An 18397-nucleotide genomic window follows, 5' to 3' on the forward strand; every position below is an offset into this window, starting at 1 on the left:
CGGAGGCTAGCATCTGGAGTCTTGTGTGACAAGAAAGTGCCAACGATACTTCAAAGTAAGTTCTATAAAGCTATAGAGCGGTGGTTAGACCGGTCATGATGTATAGGGCTGAGTGTTGGCCTGTTAAGAACTCACATATCCAAAAGATGAAAGTAGCAGAAATGAGGATGTTGAGGTGGATGTGCGGGCACACTAGGATGGAGAAGATTAGGAATGATGATATTCAAGAGAAGGTGTGCATGGCTCCCATTGATGACAAGATGGGGGAAGCGAGGCTCAGATGGTTCGGACATGTGCAGAGGAGAAGCCCAGATGCTCCAGTAAGAAGGTGTGAGCGGCTGGTTGTGGAAGACACGAAAAGAGGTAGAGGGCAGCCTAAAAAGTATTGGGGAGAGCTGATCAGGCAAGATATGGTGAGGCTTCAGATTTCCGAGGACATGACACTTGATAGGAAGTTGTGGAGGTCGAGTATTACAGTTGTAGGCTAGGAGGTAGTTGAGTCTTGCGTTACTTTGTACCTTTATGAGCCTGGTACGGTAGGGTTTTGTCTAAGATAGCTAGGGGCAATAGTGTGTCTTACTATTTTCTATTTTCGACGCAGGATCCATTTACTAGCCATCATTTTTGCTTTGCACTTTTCTGCATTTTATGTTCCTATGTTTCCTATGATCTCCGTGGTGAAGCTAATATTCTCTCCTTTTGTCTTTTTATTATCTTGAGCCGAGGGTATTTCGGAAACAGCATCTCTATCCCTTCGGGGTAGGGGTAAGGTCTGCGTTCCCTCCCCAGACCCCACTTGTGGAATTTTACTCGGTTGTTGTTGTTATTGTTGTTATTGTACACTCTTTTTATTAACAACTTGTCCTTTGCTAGCAACTACCATGGACCAAGTGGAATCTTGTCCGTTTTGTAGTTTATCAGAATATTACTTGTTTAGACGAAAAAAATTAAGCAAACCATTTTCCCCCTATTTTCACATAGTTTAAAAAAAAAGGCTATTACAAAACAATATTGTAAGACCTAAAGTACAAATTATTATTTAATTAGTTCAAACATATAATATAATATTTTTTTAGTACTCTTTTGAATGCTAAGATTGATATAATTATCCTCATAACTGTAAACCGAATAAAATAATAAACTATGATTAAAACAATCATACGTTATAGCAAGGAACGTGTCAAAGGGGTAACTAGTTTTGTTTTTTCCCCTTTTTATATTATATCAAGTGGACAACCAATTTGCAAATATAAATATTTATATGATTAATATCAACGTTAGCAAGAGATATCAACTGATAATCAATTGTTTTTCATCTAGTCAATTTGTTATTATGTTTAGTAAATTATAAATGTGTTAGCATTTATCAATATATTTTTTAATTTTTCAAACAGTGAAAAATAGAAAAATGCTAAAACTGGGACTCATAGTGATTTAGTGGCATTTGATTTATCATACAATCTTTTATAGCATTTATTTCACAAAATTGTGAGTAGAGAACAAGGGAAAAACTTAATGGTGTTTATATTAAACTGCATTATTCTACCATAATTAAGTAATAAATTGGAGCAAAAATGTTATTTCTCTAATGCTAGTGAAACTAACTACCATAATTAACTAATAAGTTGAAACAAAATATTATTTTTCTAATGTTAGTGAAACTTCATTATTTTATAATATTATATCGAAAACGGACTTAAATTGAGCTACATGACTATAAAAATTTGCATAGCCGACCCCAACTTAATTATGACTGAAGCCAAACAGCAATTACCTTAAAAGGAAAGCCTTAGGGGTCGTTTGGTACGCGAGCTAAATTATTCCGGAATATTATAATCCCTAGACTAATATGTCTCACTTGAAAGATGGGATAATATAATCCCAAGTTTGATGGGATAAGATGGGATAAGGTGGGATATCCTGTATTAAGGCTGGAATTAAATTTATACCATGTTTAATTGACGGTATAAATTTATCTAGGAATAAAATTATACCATCAACCAAACATGTTATAAATTTAATCTCGCATCTTATCCCACTTTATCCCGCGTACGAAACGACCCCTAGAGTTGCAATGAGGAAAAGTTGGATGTAAGCAAATACTAGCCATTGCTTTAATAATCAGAGTGTATTATTAGTTGAAACTTCAAGCAACAAGTTAATCATGGCAAGCAAAGAATGGTATCAATCACATCAAATAATATTTCATCCAACTTTCTTTGGAAAATTATGCTATATTTGTTTGATTGGCAAAAAGAACCTAGCTAGTATATGCCCCAAAACTTTTAGATTATTCTTATGGTTGGAGTTTAACATTAATGTTTTGAAAGTGAACTTCATGCCCCACCCCCACCTCTAAACATTACTAGATGAAACATGTAGTTATGACATGTTTGACCAAGCTTCTAAAATCATTTTATTTTTAAAAAGTATTTTCTAAAAAAATATTTTTGGTGAAAAATAATTTGTATTTGACTAATCATTTTGAAATTTTTTTGAGCAACAATTAGTGTTTGGCCGAACTTTTAGAAAGTACTTCTAAGTATATTTTCTCACTACTTTTCAACATAGTACTTTCGACGAAAAGCTACTTTTTCTACTCAAAAGCATTTTTTTTCCTTTTAAAAACTTCGGCAAAACACTTTTAACTTTGGAAAAAGCACTTTTGGCAACAAAAAAAAACAATTTTGGCTTGGAAACAAGCTAGTTATGTGCACTACGTAGTAATTCGTGCATTATTATTCACCGTATAATAGCCCTAGCAAATTTACAGCTCTTTCCAGGAACAATTGAGGAAACCTTGATAAATAATGCAACAACAAAAAACCCAATATAGTCCCACAAGTGGGGTGTGGGAAGGATAGATAGTACGCAAACCTTACCCCTACGGTATCAGTAGAGAGGCTGTTTTCAATAGACCAACACGTAAAATATTTTGGCTGTCCCCATGATTTTCGATCACTAATAGGTGGTGTCAAATGCTGGGAGGCTGCTGTTTTTGCTGCTTCATCTACAATATTTGGTCTGCGAATTGGTTCATCCAGTTCTATCTCACTGTAATTCGTCATGACAGGACTTTAAACTTGCATATACGACTTCAAAGGCAACGAACAGAAATGAAGATGACACAACCATGATCATTTCCCATCAGATTAACTAATCAGCAAACTCAAATGGTTAACTTTTCTTTGCATGATCCAATGAAGGAATACATTTTGTTTGTCGCGAACAAAGTTTAACTTGGATAGCCACCTTTTGGATTGGAACTGCAGTAGATCGTTGACTTGATAATATGCCCAAGCAGCTCAAGGTGTTGGTATGATGGCAACAATTATCTTAACTGCAGCTCATTCGCTGTTTCATGTCCCGATTTCTTTCTCAAGGATCCTGTCGAATGAAAAGAAAATATTGACATCCTATTTGAATTAGAAGTGCATTTTAACAGGTGCTACAAACTAAACTTACCTAGTCGTTGTTTTATTACAGCAGCATTTTCAGTCCCCGCACTATGTTGAGCAAAGAAGAGTATATCCTCATACATATTACTTGCTGGTTGAATCCCTCCATCCTCCATCCACTCCAACACCTGCATCAGAAGTTCACCAAATTGGTTTTAATTAGCACTCGCTGAGTGCGGAAAACAGAAGTATTTACAGAGTACATAGGCTTCCCTGTTTAACTGTGTAGGGAATCAACCAATTTCTCTTCCCTGTACCAGAAGTAGAGTCTGTCCTTTAAAAGAATATTATTCTATATCACTGTATTATTAGTGGTGCTGACAGAAGCTAAGCAAGTAATACACACTAATAGGCTTCTGAGAAGTGCATTTGTGTCCAGCACTCTTTTTCCAGAAATTTGTTACCTCAGAGAGAGAGAGATAGAAGGGGGCTATTCCCTGATCTGGCCTGGTTGACCCAATCATGATATTGAAGGAGGGGACCTTTTCTGGAAAAAAAATAAATCTTGCAACTACGAAAACCACAACACAAGCACCCCTTTTCCATTCATTCTATCTAGGGGAAAAAATGCAGCATAGACCACGACCCCCCACCCCCTCCCAATTTTTTCATTTCTTCATCGATATGTTGCCAGGTTAAAGAGTCCCCGCTCTCCATGTTCTTGAGAAAGCTTTTCAGCTTGCTGACTAGGGTTGGCAGCTGGGGGGGGGGGGGGGCTAACATATTGGGTATTCTGGACAACTCACAATGTAGAATCATCAAAATTAGCAGAATATACAAAGAAGATTGGTCCTACAGCATTTCAAGATTTAGAGCCACTATGAATCATCCCGGAAAAATAAAAGAACAAAGAAAGATCTAAGGCCACTGCAAATGGATCATTCTTCTTAACAGATATAGGAAAAAATTAACCAGAAGTTCTAAAGGTACTACCTCAACATATTTCCTCCAATTTCCAGCAGCCAAAAGATTTTTCAGCAGAACTGAATAGGTTGCTAAGTTAACTTCTGCGCCTGATGTGACTACCTTATAGAAAAACTGCATAATGAAATAAGGGGAAGAAATGTGTCAGATATATGCAAAAAAAAGTAATCTTACTGAAGAAAGGATAAGGCTGGACATTACTACGTCGAATCGACATTCAAACTAAAGATAAAGTTACTGAGAATTTTACACTTACTTTTATCATGGTTTCAATCTTCCCAGATTTGCCAATACTATGCAGAAGCTGGTTTAGAGTTCCAACAGACACATACGAGAGTGAAGCCTCCATTATTGTAATAATTTCTGTAATCATCCTCCAATCTCGTAACCTTCAAGAAAAGTGTAAGCTTCATCATCATTGAGTAATGCCACACAAATATATAGCCCTAATAATTGCAATACCATGTATGGACAACAATTACAAGTATAGACTACAAATGAAATAGAACAATGACAGGCTGAACAGAAAAGAGCTTTATGCGGTCTCTCTGTAATGGACTGTACTAGTAATTAAAAATCTCTTGTTTTCACTTTATTTCATAGACAATATGCCATGTTTCCAATTTACATGATTTTAAGTGCAATGCTTGATCAATTATTTGATAATTACCAACGCAAGCACTTAATATAGCCAAAAAATAGAGCAACTTCTTCCATGAATCCTAGGAAATACTACTACTATACAGATGCACAAATTCCAAACATTAACTTTCTGTAAATATCCAAACCCCTCTGCATATAAATGTATAAATAAGAACTTACATGCTGCTGGCGGAGACCAATTCAAATAAAACAGCCTCGGTGAAAGGGATATTTCTCTCTCGCATAAAATCCGCCACAAGCAAAACTTTGTCAGGTTGGCATCCTCTATTAAAAGACCTCATGAGAGCTGAACAAGCAATAGCATCTGGGTGAACATCATTCAATTCCATATCTTGAAATACTGCAAAAGCTTTCTCCCAGTTCTCTGCAAGATAAAATTGTTCCGAGTTATACGGGTCAATTGCGTGCAGCCAACATATACCTATGGAATGGAAGGTACAGGACAATCTACCTCCAACACTATATGCATTTAGCATTGTTGTATAGGCAATGACATCAGGATGAAAGCCTTCCATTTTCATCATCGAAAACATAGATTCTGCCTTGTCAAATTGACCCTGAGAAGGAGGTGGGGAGCCTGGTCAGTTTTGTCTTATACTTGTTGAAGACATAATTAAGTAAATAAAAGTGTGTTCTCTCTAACTAGATTAAGCTTTTAGATGAGATGGTCCAACACTTCAACATGGTATCAGAGCAGGCAAAGGTCCTGCGTTCGAGTCTCACCGCCATCCAATATCAAAAAGAATTTCCACATGCTTGGCTCATCAAAAAGAATCAAGCCCGCATGTGAAGGGGCGCGTTGAAGGCATAATTAAGCAAATAAATGTATGTTCTCTCTAACTACCTTAAGCTTTTAGGTGAGATGGTCCAACACTTCAGCAATACTCAAGAGGAAAAGTTGTGTTGAATTACTTGCCTGCTTAGTGTAAGCGCATATCGCAGAGGAACACACCTCCTTTGTCAAAGGAATCTTCAGATCTATCATCTCATCAAGAAATTCAAGTGCATCCGAATAATTTGACATTCTACAACAACCACTTATCAACACATTATACGTCACAGGATCAGGCATAACTTTATTTTTCCTCATTGACCTGTATAGGGCCAACGCTTTTTCATATTCACCAACATTCAGATAACTCCCAAGAGCGGAGTTATAGGCGACCGTATTCAACTCAATTCCCCGCATTTTCGCAGCCGTTAGGATGGAATCAATGTTCACTTTCTGACTACAGCGACCACTTGCAGCCAATAAGGTAGAAATAGTAACAACATTGGGCTGTAAGCCATCATGTTCCATTTCACGCAGCACTTGGACAGCCTTGTCCAGAAGACCATTAGATCCATAAGCATCAATTAGTACATTATAACTAACCAAATTTGGTTTCAAATTGTTTCTTTTCATCCTTTCAAATGTTTCCATGGCCCTTTCAGGCTGTTCTGATCTCCCATAGGCATTGAGTAAAGACGTATAAGACACAACATCGGGGCGGATGCCATTAGTTTTCATCTCATCAACAATTGACAAAGCTTCCTGAGCCATCCCATGTGAAGCATAAGCACCTACTAAGGTATTATATGAAACGATATTAGGTTTCAGACCTTCTGCAATCATTGTGTTAAAAGCAGCCTCGCAGTTTTTAATCTGGCCAGAAACAGAATACATGTGCATGATAGTTGTAAATGTGACTATGTCAGGATTACATTCAGCTCGTTTCCCTCTCATTGAGTTAAATATCTCAACAGCTTTCTCATATTCCCCAAGCTTTACAAGACAGTGTATCACAATATTAAGGGTCGTAGTGTCAGGACGGACTTTAGTTCCCTTCATAAGTTCAAAATAGGAAAGGGCTTTTGCATACTGTTCCCCATTTTTATAGGCAGATAAGACAATATTATGCGTCACCAGGTCAGGTCCAACTCCGTTTTCAGTCATTTCTTTGCAAACTTTAAGAGCCTCTCTCCAATTTCCACTAGATCCACATGCATTGATCAAGTTGTTGTAAGTTGAACGATTTGGTGGAATCTGCACCAATACCAGAAGCAAATTCTTCAGTTAAAAATCTCACACAAAAACATGAGCAAATAATGACAAAAAGATCTAAAAGTACAAAAAACGAAAGTAAATGCAAAATAATTGAACACTCACTGGTCAGTGCTAAAATCAATTTGGTACATATATGGGGTTAAGGCCCTAGAAAGCTAGATGTACATCATAATTGAGCAAGCAGCAGACCGAGACATATGTACATTTTCAATAACTCGGAGGGAAATTGAGTATACATTATGGCTTAGATGGTGAAAGCTAGCTTAATGGAACCGAGACATATGTACATTTCTCGTTTTCTTTGCGATAAAGAACAAGCTACATCCATTATTAGATGTTCCCAGAGATGCTCCCAGACACAACTCCCGAGGCATCTTTGTACCATGAGCCTTAGGATTCTACCACCACCCACAGATAGCCACCACCATCGCGACCAAAACCCAGCAAAACCTCCGACCAAGGGCCACCCACGCGCCCTCACGCGCATCCCTCTTCCCGCGGCCTCTACGCCACGCGCCGGCGCGTGAGGAACATTCCGGCCAGATCTCCACCAGCAGCCTTCAGACAGCCTGTTCAAGAGGCTATTCCGAGCCTACCCATCAAACTTTCTCCAAAATCCGACGATTTTCACTATTTTCCGGTGACGGGGAGGTTTTCTCCGACCAGATTTCAAATTTTCTTCTTCAGTCAGCCTCAACGCGAGGTCTTCGGGATGACCGCTCTTAGAAATGATGGACTCTACAGAGAGAAACTCCTACTTCTCTTTAGAATCTAGAAAACTGGAAAAAATGTCTTTAATCAAAGCTGCCTCTTGGCCAACCCTAGAACTTGAGGGAAGATGTCATCGAAAGGTCGATGTAAGGCAGGAGCCACAATTCTCGCTGTCTGAGGAGCACACTCTCAGGCGCAAGGGTTTCTTGAAATCTTGTCTGATTGGATCTTTCTCCAAATGGGTTGGTTCCCCAGAGGCTGATAGGAATTGGGCAGCAGATGCATGGAATGTCAATGACGGGCTGAAAATAACGCAACTGGGGGATACGCAATATCTCTTTCGATTTCTCGACGAGTCTCAAGCTTCAGAAATTCTTGTTAGAGGAAACAGATGGTTTGATGGGAGCTTTTTACATCTAGACAGATAGGTGGAGCACGATGGGTGTCTCGACCATCATTTCACCGGCGAAACATTGGTGGTCAACATGGTGGGTCTCCCGGTGCATCTTTGGCGCCTTGACCTCTTCAAGAAGATTGGGGAAATCTGTGGGGGCTTTATTGATGTCACTTGCAGCCTACATGATCTATCGCGAGTGAGGATTGTGGTGAGGAAAAGGGGCAGAATCCATGTCTCCACTGTGGTGGAAGATGGCTACCTGAGTTATAAGGTGTGGTTAAGCCCTGAATTTCGCCCTATCTTTATGCCTGTGATAGTGGCGGAAAAAAAGGGAAGGTCAAATAGGGGGGGGGGGGTTAAAGTCTCTGAAGGGAGGGGAGGGCTCACCGGATTAGTGATCTAAGCCATAACCAGATGTTAGATCGAGAAGAGACGAGAGGTTTGAATTTGGGAGAAGAAAACAAAACTTCAACAGGAGGGAAAGACGTGAATGGGTTAGTGATGCGGGCTGGAAAGGTAGAATAGGCCGGTCATCTTCTAATTATCCTAGGGCCAGGCAAGTTTTCAGCAAGTATAGGCCTGGGCCTCCTCACATGGGCCCAGCAACTTTTCCCAATTCCATTAGAATTGACCCTAAGGGGCCCAGATTATTTCAAGCGGTGTCTGTTACGGCTCCTAAGCATATGGAAACAGTCGTTCTTACTTCTTCTGCCAATGATGCTACACACAGTGGCATTTCTGCACCGAGCTCTAGTGACCTTCGCCCTTCTTCGATGGCCGCTGCTTCAGGGGCGGCACCGGCTATAGATGGTGCTGATATTCCATGGCCTACTGCCTCTGATGGACCCAGCTCCATCGCCCATTCATCTGCTCCTGGGCTTAGTTGTGTTGAGACTACACTTCAAGCTTCTTCTTCTTCTGGGAAGATCGTTGAGCATGCCCCATCTGATGTTAGAGCCGAACCAGTATTTCCAGTTAAGATGCCGCCAAGGGCTCCATGCTCTCCTCCTTCTTGCTAACCTACTGGTGTTCCTGGTCATTCATGTAGCAACGGGGTGCTAATTTCAGAGATTCATACCCCTCAAGGAAATGGAGAGATACTTTCGGCACCTAAAGTTCCTATTGCTAGCAATGTTATGGTCTTGTATTCCTCCAGTAGGGGCAAGGAAAGGATACATATAGAAAACGCATGTCCAATTTCGTCACGGACTGGAGGAAGGGATATGTCTTTCTGGATGAAGGATAAACTATTAAACTTTGGGAAGTTTCTTGGTGTTTCTGTTGAAGGGAAGGAAGACAGGGTGCTAGAACTGTTGAGGGAGATTGAGCAACAATCTTGTTATGATGGTGCAGGGAAGGAGTTGGGTCAAGGTGTTAAGCAAAATAATTTAGGGGATGTAGTGGTGTACCAGAGAAGGGGCCGAGTGTATGACAGGGAGGAAGGGAGCTCGGTTAGAGAGGGTGGGGAGAAGAGGAATATTATTTCTTATGAAAGTTAAGATTCTTTAATGGAATGTGGGGGATGAATGACTCAAACAAAAGGGTCATCATCAAAGTGGGAGTTAGAGAGTGGGGTGCTAACCTAGTTTGCTTTCAGGAGACAAAAATGGAAGTTTTGTCGGATGTGATTGTGAGGAGTATCTGGGGAGGTAGTTGGGTAAAATATGACTGGGTTCCAGCAGTGGGAAGTGCCGGAGGCATTCTTCTAATGTGGGATGATAGAAGCTTGGAGATAAAGGAGATTAAGAAGGGAGTTTTTTTTAGCAGTTCTTGCCAAAGATAGAGTGAGTGGGGTGGAGTGGGGATTTGGGGGAGTGTACGGACCGGTAGGAGAAGGGTCCAAGGTGTTTTTCTGGGAGGAACTGGCCAATATGATGGGGGAATGGGACATTCCATGGGTTCTGGGGGGAGTCTTTAACACTATTAGATTCCCGGAGGAGAGATTAGGGTGTAGTATGTTTTCGAGGGCCATGGAGGAGTTTTCTGACTTCATCAATGATCACTTTCTCATTGATCTTCCTCTATCAGGGGAAAGGTTTACTTGGGCCAGGGCAAAGGATTCCAACTCAAGGTTTAGACTTGAAAGATTTCTAATATTGCCCTCCTAGGATGAGCTGGTGCCGAATGTGCTGCAGATTCCTTTACCTAAGCTGACTTCGGATCATTTGCCTATCTTGCTAGATGGATGCAGAGGGAGGGGGGTGCGTGCTTCCTTCCGATTCGAGAACATGTGGTTGAAGGTGCTAGGATTTGGTGACAAGGTGAAAGAATGGTGGACAAGCTACGGGGTATCAGGGACACCTTCATTCCGTCTTTCGAAGAAACTTAAATTGCTCAAGGGAGATATTATTAGGTGGAATAAGGAGGTTTTTGGGAGGGTAAAGGTTAAAATGAGGGAGCTTATGCATGAATTGGGGGATCTAGAGAGGGGGGAAGGGGCGAGGGAGTTAGATGAATATGAGAAAGAGAGATTGGGGGAGGTTAAGAGGGAAATAGTCGAGTTAGCAATAGCTCAAGAGACTAGTTGGCGGCAAAAATCGAGGGCGCTATGGTTAAAGGAAGGGGATTTGAATACCAAATTTTTCCACAGGGTGGCGGTTGCAAATCGAAAGAGAAATTTCATAGAGTCCTAGTTGTGGATGGGGTGAGGATTGAGGGAGAGGAGGAGGTAAAAGGGGCGATAGTGGGGTTTTATGAGAACTTATACAAAGAGGAAGTTAGTTGGAGGCCGACTTTGGGGGAATAGAGTTCAACCACATAGGGGAGGGAGACAGTGAATGGCTAGAAAGGGCTTTCGAGGAGGAGGAGGTGCACGAGGCTGTGTCGAGTTGTGCTGGTGATAAGGCCCCCAGATGGTTTCTCCATGGCCTTCTTCCAGCTCTGTTGGGACACCATCAAGAGGGAGTTGATGGAAGCCATTGAATACTTCCATGTGAATGGTGTTTTTGAGAGAAGTATCAATGTTTCTTTTATCACTATTGTGCCTAAGAAAGAATGTGCATCTTCTCTCAGTGACTACAGACCTATTAGTCTCGTGGGGAGCATTTACAAGATTATTTCTAAAGTGTTTTTCAATAGACTCAAGAAGGTTCTCGACGTGTCTGTTTCGTCCTCCCAGAATGCGTTTGTGGAAGATAGGCAGATCCTGGATGCCACTTTGGTGGCAAATGAACTTGTAGACTCCAGAAAGAAAAATAGAGATCCCGGCTTACTATGCAAGTTGGACCTTGAGAAGGCTTTCGACCATGTCAATTGGGAGTTCCTGGATCTCATTATGATGCGAATGGGGTTTGGGGCAAGATGGAGGGGATGGATCAAGTTCTGCATTTCCTCAGTCAGATTCTCTGTCCTGGTTAATGGTAGCCTGTGTGGTTTCTTTAGCAGCTCCAGGGGTCTCGGGCAAGGAGACCCCCTATCCCCAATGTTATTCATTCTAGTGATAGATGCTTTGAGCAAAATGATGGATCGAGCGGCGGGCGGAGGCTTCTTGAGAGGATTCTCAGCTCCGATCAGGGTGCCCGGTGCCCGAAGAGTCTCTCATTTGCTCTTTGCGGATGACACCCTGATTTTCTGTGACGCCGATATGGATCAGTTGACCTACCTGAAACAGGTCCTGCAGTGGTTTCAGATAGTATCAGGTCTAAAAATCAACCTCGGCAAGTGTGAGATTTTCCCGGTGGGTGAGGTTGCTAACATCGATGCTTTGTCTTATGTTCTCAAATGTAAGGTGAGCTCCCTTCCCACTACTTACCTGGGTCTCCCATTGGACGCTTCACATAAGGATACTACAGTTTGGAATCCAGTGATCGAAAGGGTTGAAAAAAGATTAGCAGGCTGGCAGAAACGGTACTTGTCAAAAGGCGGAAAGGAGGTGCTCATTAAAAGCACTTTATCGAGTATACCCACCTATTACTTGTCCCTGTTGCAAGCTCCTGTGAGTATCACAGAAAAACTAGAGCGGCTTCAAAGGAATTTTTTTTTGGGATGCAGTGTAAGGAACTAGAAAGTAGCATCTAGTGAATTGGCAGACAGTCACTTCCCCAAAGAAGTGGGGTAGACTTGGAGTAAAAGATCTTAGGGTATCAACAGAGCTTTGTTGGGGAAATGGCTGTGGAGATTCGGGGTAGAAGAGCATGCTCTTTGGAGGGAGGTCATAGTAGAAAAGTACAATTCCACGGAAGGGGGTTGGAGGACCAAGGCAATCACAACACCTTTCGAGTGTGGCATGTGGAGGAGCATCATGAAGAATTAGGAATCCTTCAGTGGCAACATCTCTTACAGGGTGGGTGATGGAAAGAGAATCAGCTTTTGGAATCATAGGTGGTGTGGAGAGGATACTCTGAGGGTCTCTTTCCCCACGTCTTCAGAGTTTCAAACCAGAGGGAATTGATGGTCCAACAGATTCGTAAGGAGCATGTAGGGGGTAGTATGGGACCTCTCACTTAGAAGGAACATGCAAGATTGGGAGATTGCGGAGCTCCAAAATTTATTGACACTGCTATATGGACAAGACAGGCCTCAGCCATCATGTGATTCTTGGAGATGGGGTTTGCGTGGCGATGGTCTGTTCACCGTAAAGTCCTTTTACCTGAGTATGTTGGTGAGAGAGGAGGCCTCTTTTCCATACTCCTCGATCTGGATTCCTAAGGCGCCTACGAAGGTGTGCTTTTTTGCATGGCTAGCGGCGAAGGGAGTGATTTTGACTGCTGAGAATCTGCGAAAGAGGGAAATTACACTTGTTAGTTGGTGCTATATGTGTAAAAGCTCAGGGGAAGAAGTTGATCATCTTTTGTTGCATTGCCCTGTGTCCTCGGCTTTGTGGAGGGCGATTATGAACCTTTTGGGTGTTCAATGGGTGATGCCAGGCACTGTAAAGGAAATGCTATATAGCTAGGCCGGTTTCCGTAGAAGAAGAAAGAAAAAGGCATGGAAGTTCGCCCCGTTAGCTCTCATGTGGATAGTTTGGGGGAGAGAAATAGGAGAGCTTTTGAGGGGATTGAGTCTCCTTTTTCACATCTTAAGAATAGTCTTTTGTCTTTGATCGCTTTTTGGTGCACTCATATAGCACCTATTTGTATGGAAGATTGGGCGTCTTTTGTAGAGAATCATGTTCTGATATAAATTCTCTACTTTTTGGTATACTTCTTGTATACGGAAGTTCTCTCCCTTTTGATTAATACAATTTACCTTATCAAAAAAAAGTAATGTCAATGTTCTCAGCACCTTATCAGAGAAGAAGCCCCGCAAAAGGGTACTAAACCAGATATCGAGCTGAAATTTGAGCCAAAATGTCTGGAAAGCTAGAGAGTTTGGACAAGATTAAGCCTCAACAACGAATAACAGTGAGAATACACCAATGTCCAACCATATTGGACTTGTGAAGGCTTGGTGAGTGAAATATATGCAATGTTTTCTTGCCAATTCATGTATTTGACATTGGCCAAAACAAGTACGATTTTGCCGCATAAGTTGGCTAAGCCTAAGTGTCGCGGGTTGGGTTTTATAGAACTGTTATTCTTGAGAGACAAGAAATAGTTATTAGGGAACAATATATATAGACAAAGAACATGGAAAAGGAACATTGCTTCAGGACTAGCCTTAGGAAAGCAACTAATAAATATAACAAAAGAAGAGTTTAATATTATCTACATGTTAAAACAAATTGAAAAAGAATAAAAGGAAAAACTCACATCAATATGCACAGATATCGTAATAAAGAGGAGTAAATACACACAGCAGCACGGAGCATGTCTTCCATGATATTCTTTGCCCAGCGCCATTGACCAGCTCTACCATGTGCACTGATAAGGGCATTGTAGGTCTCAACATTAGGTTGGCACCTACCACAAAAACAAGCATCATGAACACCAGGAAAAAAAAAAGGATATGCAATGATTGATTTAGCAAGTACAAATTGGTGTAAATACTAAATATATAGAGTGGAGGTGCAAATCAAATTCATAAGAGTGCAACAACCATATTGAAATCAATAAATCGGAAAGGACTACATACTGACTAAATTAAAATGTTTTTTTACTATTTCTTTTTGGGTTCACTAATCTAGCCAATTTTGGCAGCACGCATTATATCAACTTAAATATAGGAAAAACTAGAAACTTACGTTTAGGTCACCCAATTAAACGGAAGGAAATGGAAAGAAGGACTTCAGGTCAATTAAGTTCTTAATCTTCTTAATGAATTTATGATCAGACTCCTTTTTACTAAGAACACAAGCAGTTGAACTCAAGTAGCATCAATGAGTGCTAGCCTGATATACAAGCTCAGAGGCAGAGCCAGGTGTTGGAAAAGGGGTTCAAAACTATACAATACCATGAACTAGACTATAACTGCACTTGCCATATCGCTTATACCTGAGCTTCTTGTTATAGAGTTGCCACATTTCTTAATCATAGTATTAAAGTAAATTTGCAAACATATCTTCATTTACCTTATGGCAAAGACTTAATCATGTCAATTTGGATTACCAATGACAACAAAGAAAAATTGGTAGAAGGTTACAAAAGAATAAGAGTACCTCCACTTTTGCATCTCAAAAAACAAGCCACGTGCCTGATCAACCCGATTATGTCTAGCATGTAACCTGATCATCATGTTGTAGATATCACTTCTTGCACAATAATTCTTCTGACTTTTCATCCAATTGAAAACTTGGATGCTATGTTCAATTGAACCCATTTGACTTATTTCCTACATTACATATAACAAAGAAATTATTAAATTTTCAATGAGGCTACTCTTTCATTATGCTAGCATTAAGTATTAGTCTCTGCAAACAGCACAATAACACTACAGCTGCCAAATAAACACACCATCCTGAAAACTTACACATAGCAAGATGACATTTTTCAAAGAAAAAACAAAGCTTTCAAGAATAAATTACACCAAACTTTTACGTATTTTCTTAATTATTATCTTAATGTTTCTAGCAACAAAAGTTTTAACTAACTTGTAATCCTAAATAGTCCCTCCAATTCAGTTTATGTGACACTATTTCAGTTGATTAAAAAAAGAATGACCTTTTTCTAAATTTGAAAGCAATTTAACTTAAACTTTCCATTTTACCCTTAAATTTTTATAACCGCATTAATGTTCTGTCTCTCACGTTGCTGATATTATTTTTCTGATTTTTGTTGTTGCTACGAATCTATTGTCTCTGAGCTGAGGTCTTCCGAAAACAGCCTCTCTACTCCTCCGAGTAGGGGTAAAGTCTGGGTACACTCTACCCTCCCCAAACCCCATTGGTGGGATTCTACTAGGTTGTTATTGTTGTTGTAACCGCATTAATGTTATATGGCATAGTTAAGACCATAAGTTTTGAAGCTCTTATAGCAACACAAACCTTATGACATGTTTAAAAGGACAAATTTCAGAACACTCTACCCTCCCTAGTCCCCACTGGTGGGATTCTACCGCATTAATGTGACATAGTTAAGACCATAAGTTTTGAAACTCTTATAGCAACACAAACCTTATGACATGTTTAAAAGGACAAACTTCAGAACACTCTACCCTCCCTAGTCCCTACCGGTGGGATTCTACCGCATTAATGTGACATAGTTAAAGACCATAAGTTTTGAAACTCTTATAGCAACACAAACCTTATGACATGTTTAAAAGGACAAATTTCAGAAGTTCCATTCCTTTTTTAAACTTTGTATCTAGTGAAATAGGTTAAAATAACTTGAAACAAACGGAATAATTTTTTCAATCACCTTGATAAGAATAGGGAAGTTTTTTCTTGCAAAACGGCCAACCCAACAATTCAATAAACCTTCAATATCATCATCCCAAGGATTAAGCTTCATAATCTTCTCCACAAGTTCAGAAATAGCCCAATCTTTCTGAAACCTATCACTTTGGACCCGTAATTTTTGGTGTTTAGGCAAATCAGATTTGCGAAATCCATTGATTTTCACAGCTACTTTATGTGTCCCTTTGTTATAGTCAACTGAAGCTAACTTCTTCTCCTCAAAGGGTTTGTTGTTTTTGGGTTTTTGCTGCCTTTGGCAGACTGTAACAACAGTTCTGAAATGGGTTTTGAATGTGGGATTTGGTTGTTGTGGGAAGATTTGAGAATTTTGAATGGTAGCCATTGAAGTCTTGGGTTTTGGGGTTGTGTTGTTTTGAGGATAAACCTTCGGTGAAAGTAATCATTTTGTTAATATTTCATTGTGTATCTTCAGCAACTACATTTATATTTCGGAAAAGTGTCGGAAAATATTTAAATGTACACCCCGGCTTATTAGGATAGGACCTTCTCTTATCCCGGTGACTTGTCTTGGCTCTCTTCTTTGACAAACAGGATTTTGTTTAGATGGTTTGGCACGCTTAGCTTTCGATCGAGAAAGACAGGGAATTTATAAAAGCGGGCTTATTGCCCCATGTCTTACCTATGAAAAAAAGGACCCCTCGTTATATATTTTGAATCTATATATACCCTTATTATTATACTATTGGCTCAAATATACCCTTTTTTATTAAGTTTATCTAAATTCAATCCTATGTGGTACTGATAATTAATGAGATGGATGTTACATGGCTTGCCATCTCAGTGTCTAACCCGTTTTATCCCTCCCTTCTATATTTTTTCCACTACTAAAAAATTTTTTCCCTCCACTACTATTGCCACCATTACCACTACCATAAAAAATAAGTGTATTTCAATTTTGATCTTTTATATACGGATTAGGGGCGCTGAGATGGCATATCATGTGACATCCACTTCATCAAATATCAATGTCATGTATGATTAAATGTCTACTTTGGACAAACTTAACAGAAAAAGGGTATATTTGAACCCGAAGTATAATAAAGGAAATATTTAAACATTTTCTCATAGTATAGGGATATAATTGGTCCTTTGCCGTTTATATTTAACTATTTACAATTTCCCTGTTTAAGCACAATTATTGTGTAGAAATAAAAAAAATTCAATGTTCCATAGGATATTGGGTATGTGTTTTAAAAGACTGTATTATTCGGTATAGCATTTGGTATGCAGTTTAAAAGCTTTTGATATTTGATATTTATTAAAAAAAATCAAAATGCTGATTAGTTAATATATATTATATGAATAATAATTTAATTTATTTAAATATAAACTAATAAAAGACTTAAAATTTGCCCACGGGGCTTTAAGCTTGAAGTTTTTTATTATTACATTTACATGCAACATTTGTTAAACTTGAAATTCTGCTTATAGGGCAAGGAAAATTAGAAGTTAAAAACCACATCAAAAAGTATTATATTTATGCAAATTTTTTTGGCTTTTAGGACTTTTATTTAAAGTATTGTCCAAATTTACAATGTATTTAAAAGTTAGTCGTCTCATAATCATAACTTTGCAATAGTTTCAAACTTCAGACCCAATAATGGGTGTACTTCATCTATAAAGCATGGGTAGGCTGGACTAGTATGAAAATATAAATAGGTAGAAATAACGACACGTAGTCATTCTGAAGGGCTGTTATTTAGAAATTTGTCAATGTATCCTGAATTTTACCGTTCAATTTTTCAGGATAAAAATATTCTGAAATTAGAATTTTTATTTTAAAATTTCTAAACAAAAAGAAATACTGACTAATTTTTAAATACCATCCTTGAAAATGACTATATGTGCACTTGCACCAAAATATAGTCATAAACACAAAGGTGACAAGTCCAAGAACATACCGCTTTCAGAAATAGTATCTCACCCCATTCTATAGTCAAAATAGCACGGTATTGCCAATTTTCGGACTGGTCAATCAAAAATAGCCATCGTTTACGAAGTCAATGAAAAATAGTCACTATTTTGCTGTAACAGAGACCGGTCCCGTATAATATACGGGAGTTCGATGCATCTGTGTACGAACTCCAGCATATTATGCTGGACCGGTATACTTTGCTGACTCCTGTATAATATACGGGAGACTGGAGCACCGGTGCTCCAAACTCCAGTATATTATACTGGACATTTATACTTGCTGGAACTCCCGTATATTACGCTGGAGTTCTAGTGTACTTATGCTGGAACTCCAACATATTTTGCTGGAGTTCCAACATAGTTATCCTGAAACTCCTGTATAATATGCTGGAGTTCAAGCATACTTATGCTGGAACTCCAGTATAATATACAGGCGTATTTTTCGGGTTTTGAACAGTGTTTTCGCTCAGATTTATTTTTATATGAAAAGT

At 39.4% G+C, this 18397-nt stretch overlaps 1 protein-coding gene across 1 annotated transcript; it reads right to left on the reverse strand.

The window, feature by feature from the left end:
* Window positions 1-2776: 2776 nt before the first annotated feature.
* Window positions 2777-16546, reverse strand: LOC104228209 (pentatricopeptide repeat-containing protein At2g41720). Its single transcript, XM_009780639.2, has 10 exons — window positions 15934-16546; window positions 14736-14908; window positions 13935-14040; window positions 5962-7071; window positions 5497-5602; window positions 5205-5409; window positions 4639-4771; window positions 4392-4496; window positions 3466-3586; window positions 2777-3387 (listed from the first exon to the last, which is right to left on the reverse strand). Exons 1-10 carry the CDS (start codon window positions 16312-16314, stop codon window positions 3332-3334), a joined length of 2496 nt encoding a protein of 831 aa, XP_009778941.1. The 5' UTR covers window positions 16315-16546; the 3' UTR covers window positions 2777-3331.
* Window positions 16547-18397: the final 1851 nt, after the last annotated feature.

The sequence above is a fragment of the Nicotiana sylvestris genome, chromosome 4, assembly GCF_000393655.2.
Source record: "Nicotiana sylvestris chromosome 4, ASM39365v2, whole genome shotgun sequence".
NCBI lineage: Eukaryota > Viridiplantae > Streptophyta > Magnoliopsida > Solanales > Solanaceae > Nicotiana > Nicotiana sylvestris.

Coding starts and splice junctions, on each gene's coding strand:
- LOC104228209 (XM_009780639.2), bottom strand. CDS start 16,314: ATGGCTACCATTCAAAATTCTCAAATCTTCCCACAACAACCAAATCCC. Junction 7,072..13,934: donor AAGACATGCTCCGTGCTGCT/GTGTGTATTTAC, acceptor GTATTGGTGCAG/ATTCCACCAAATCGTTCAAC. Junction 4,497..4,638: donor AGATTGAAACCATGATAAAA/GTAAGTGTAAAA, acceptor TTCATTATGCAG/TTTTTCTATAAGGTAGTCAC.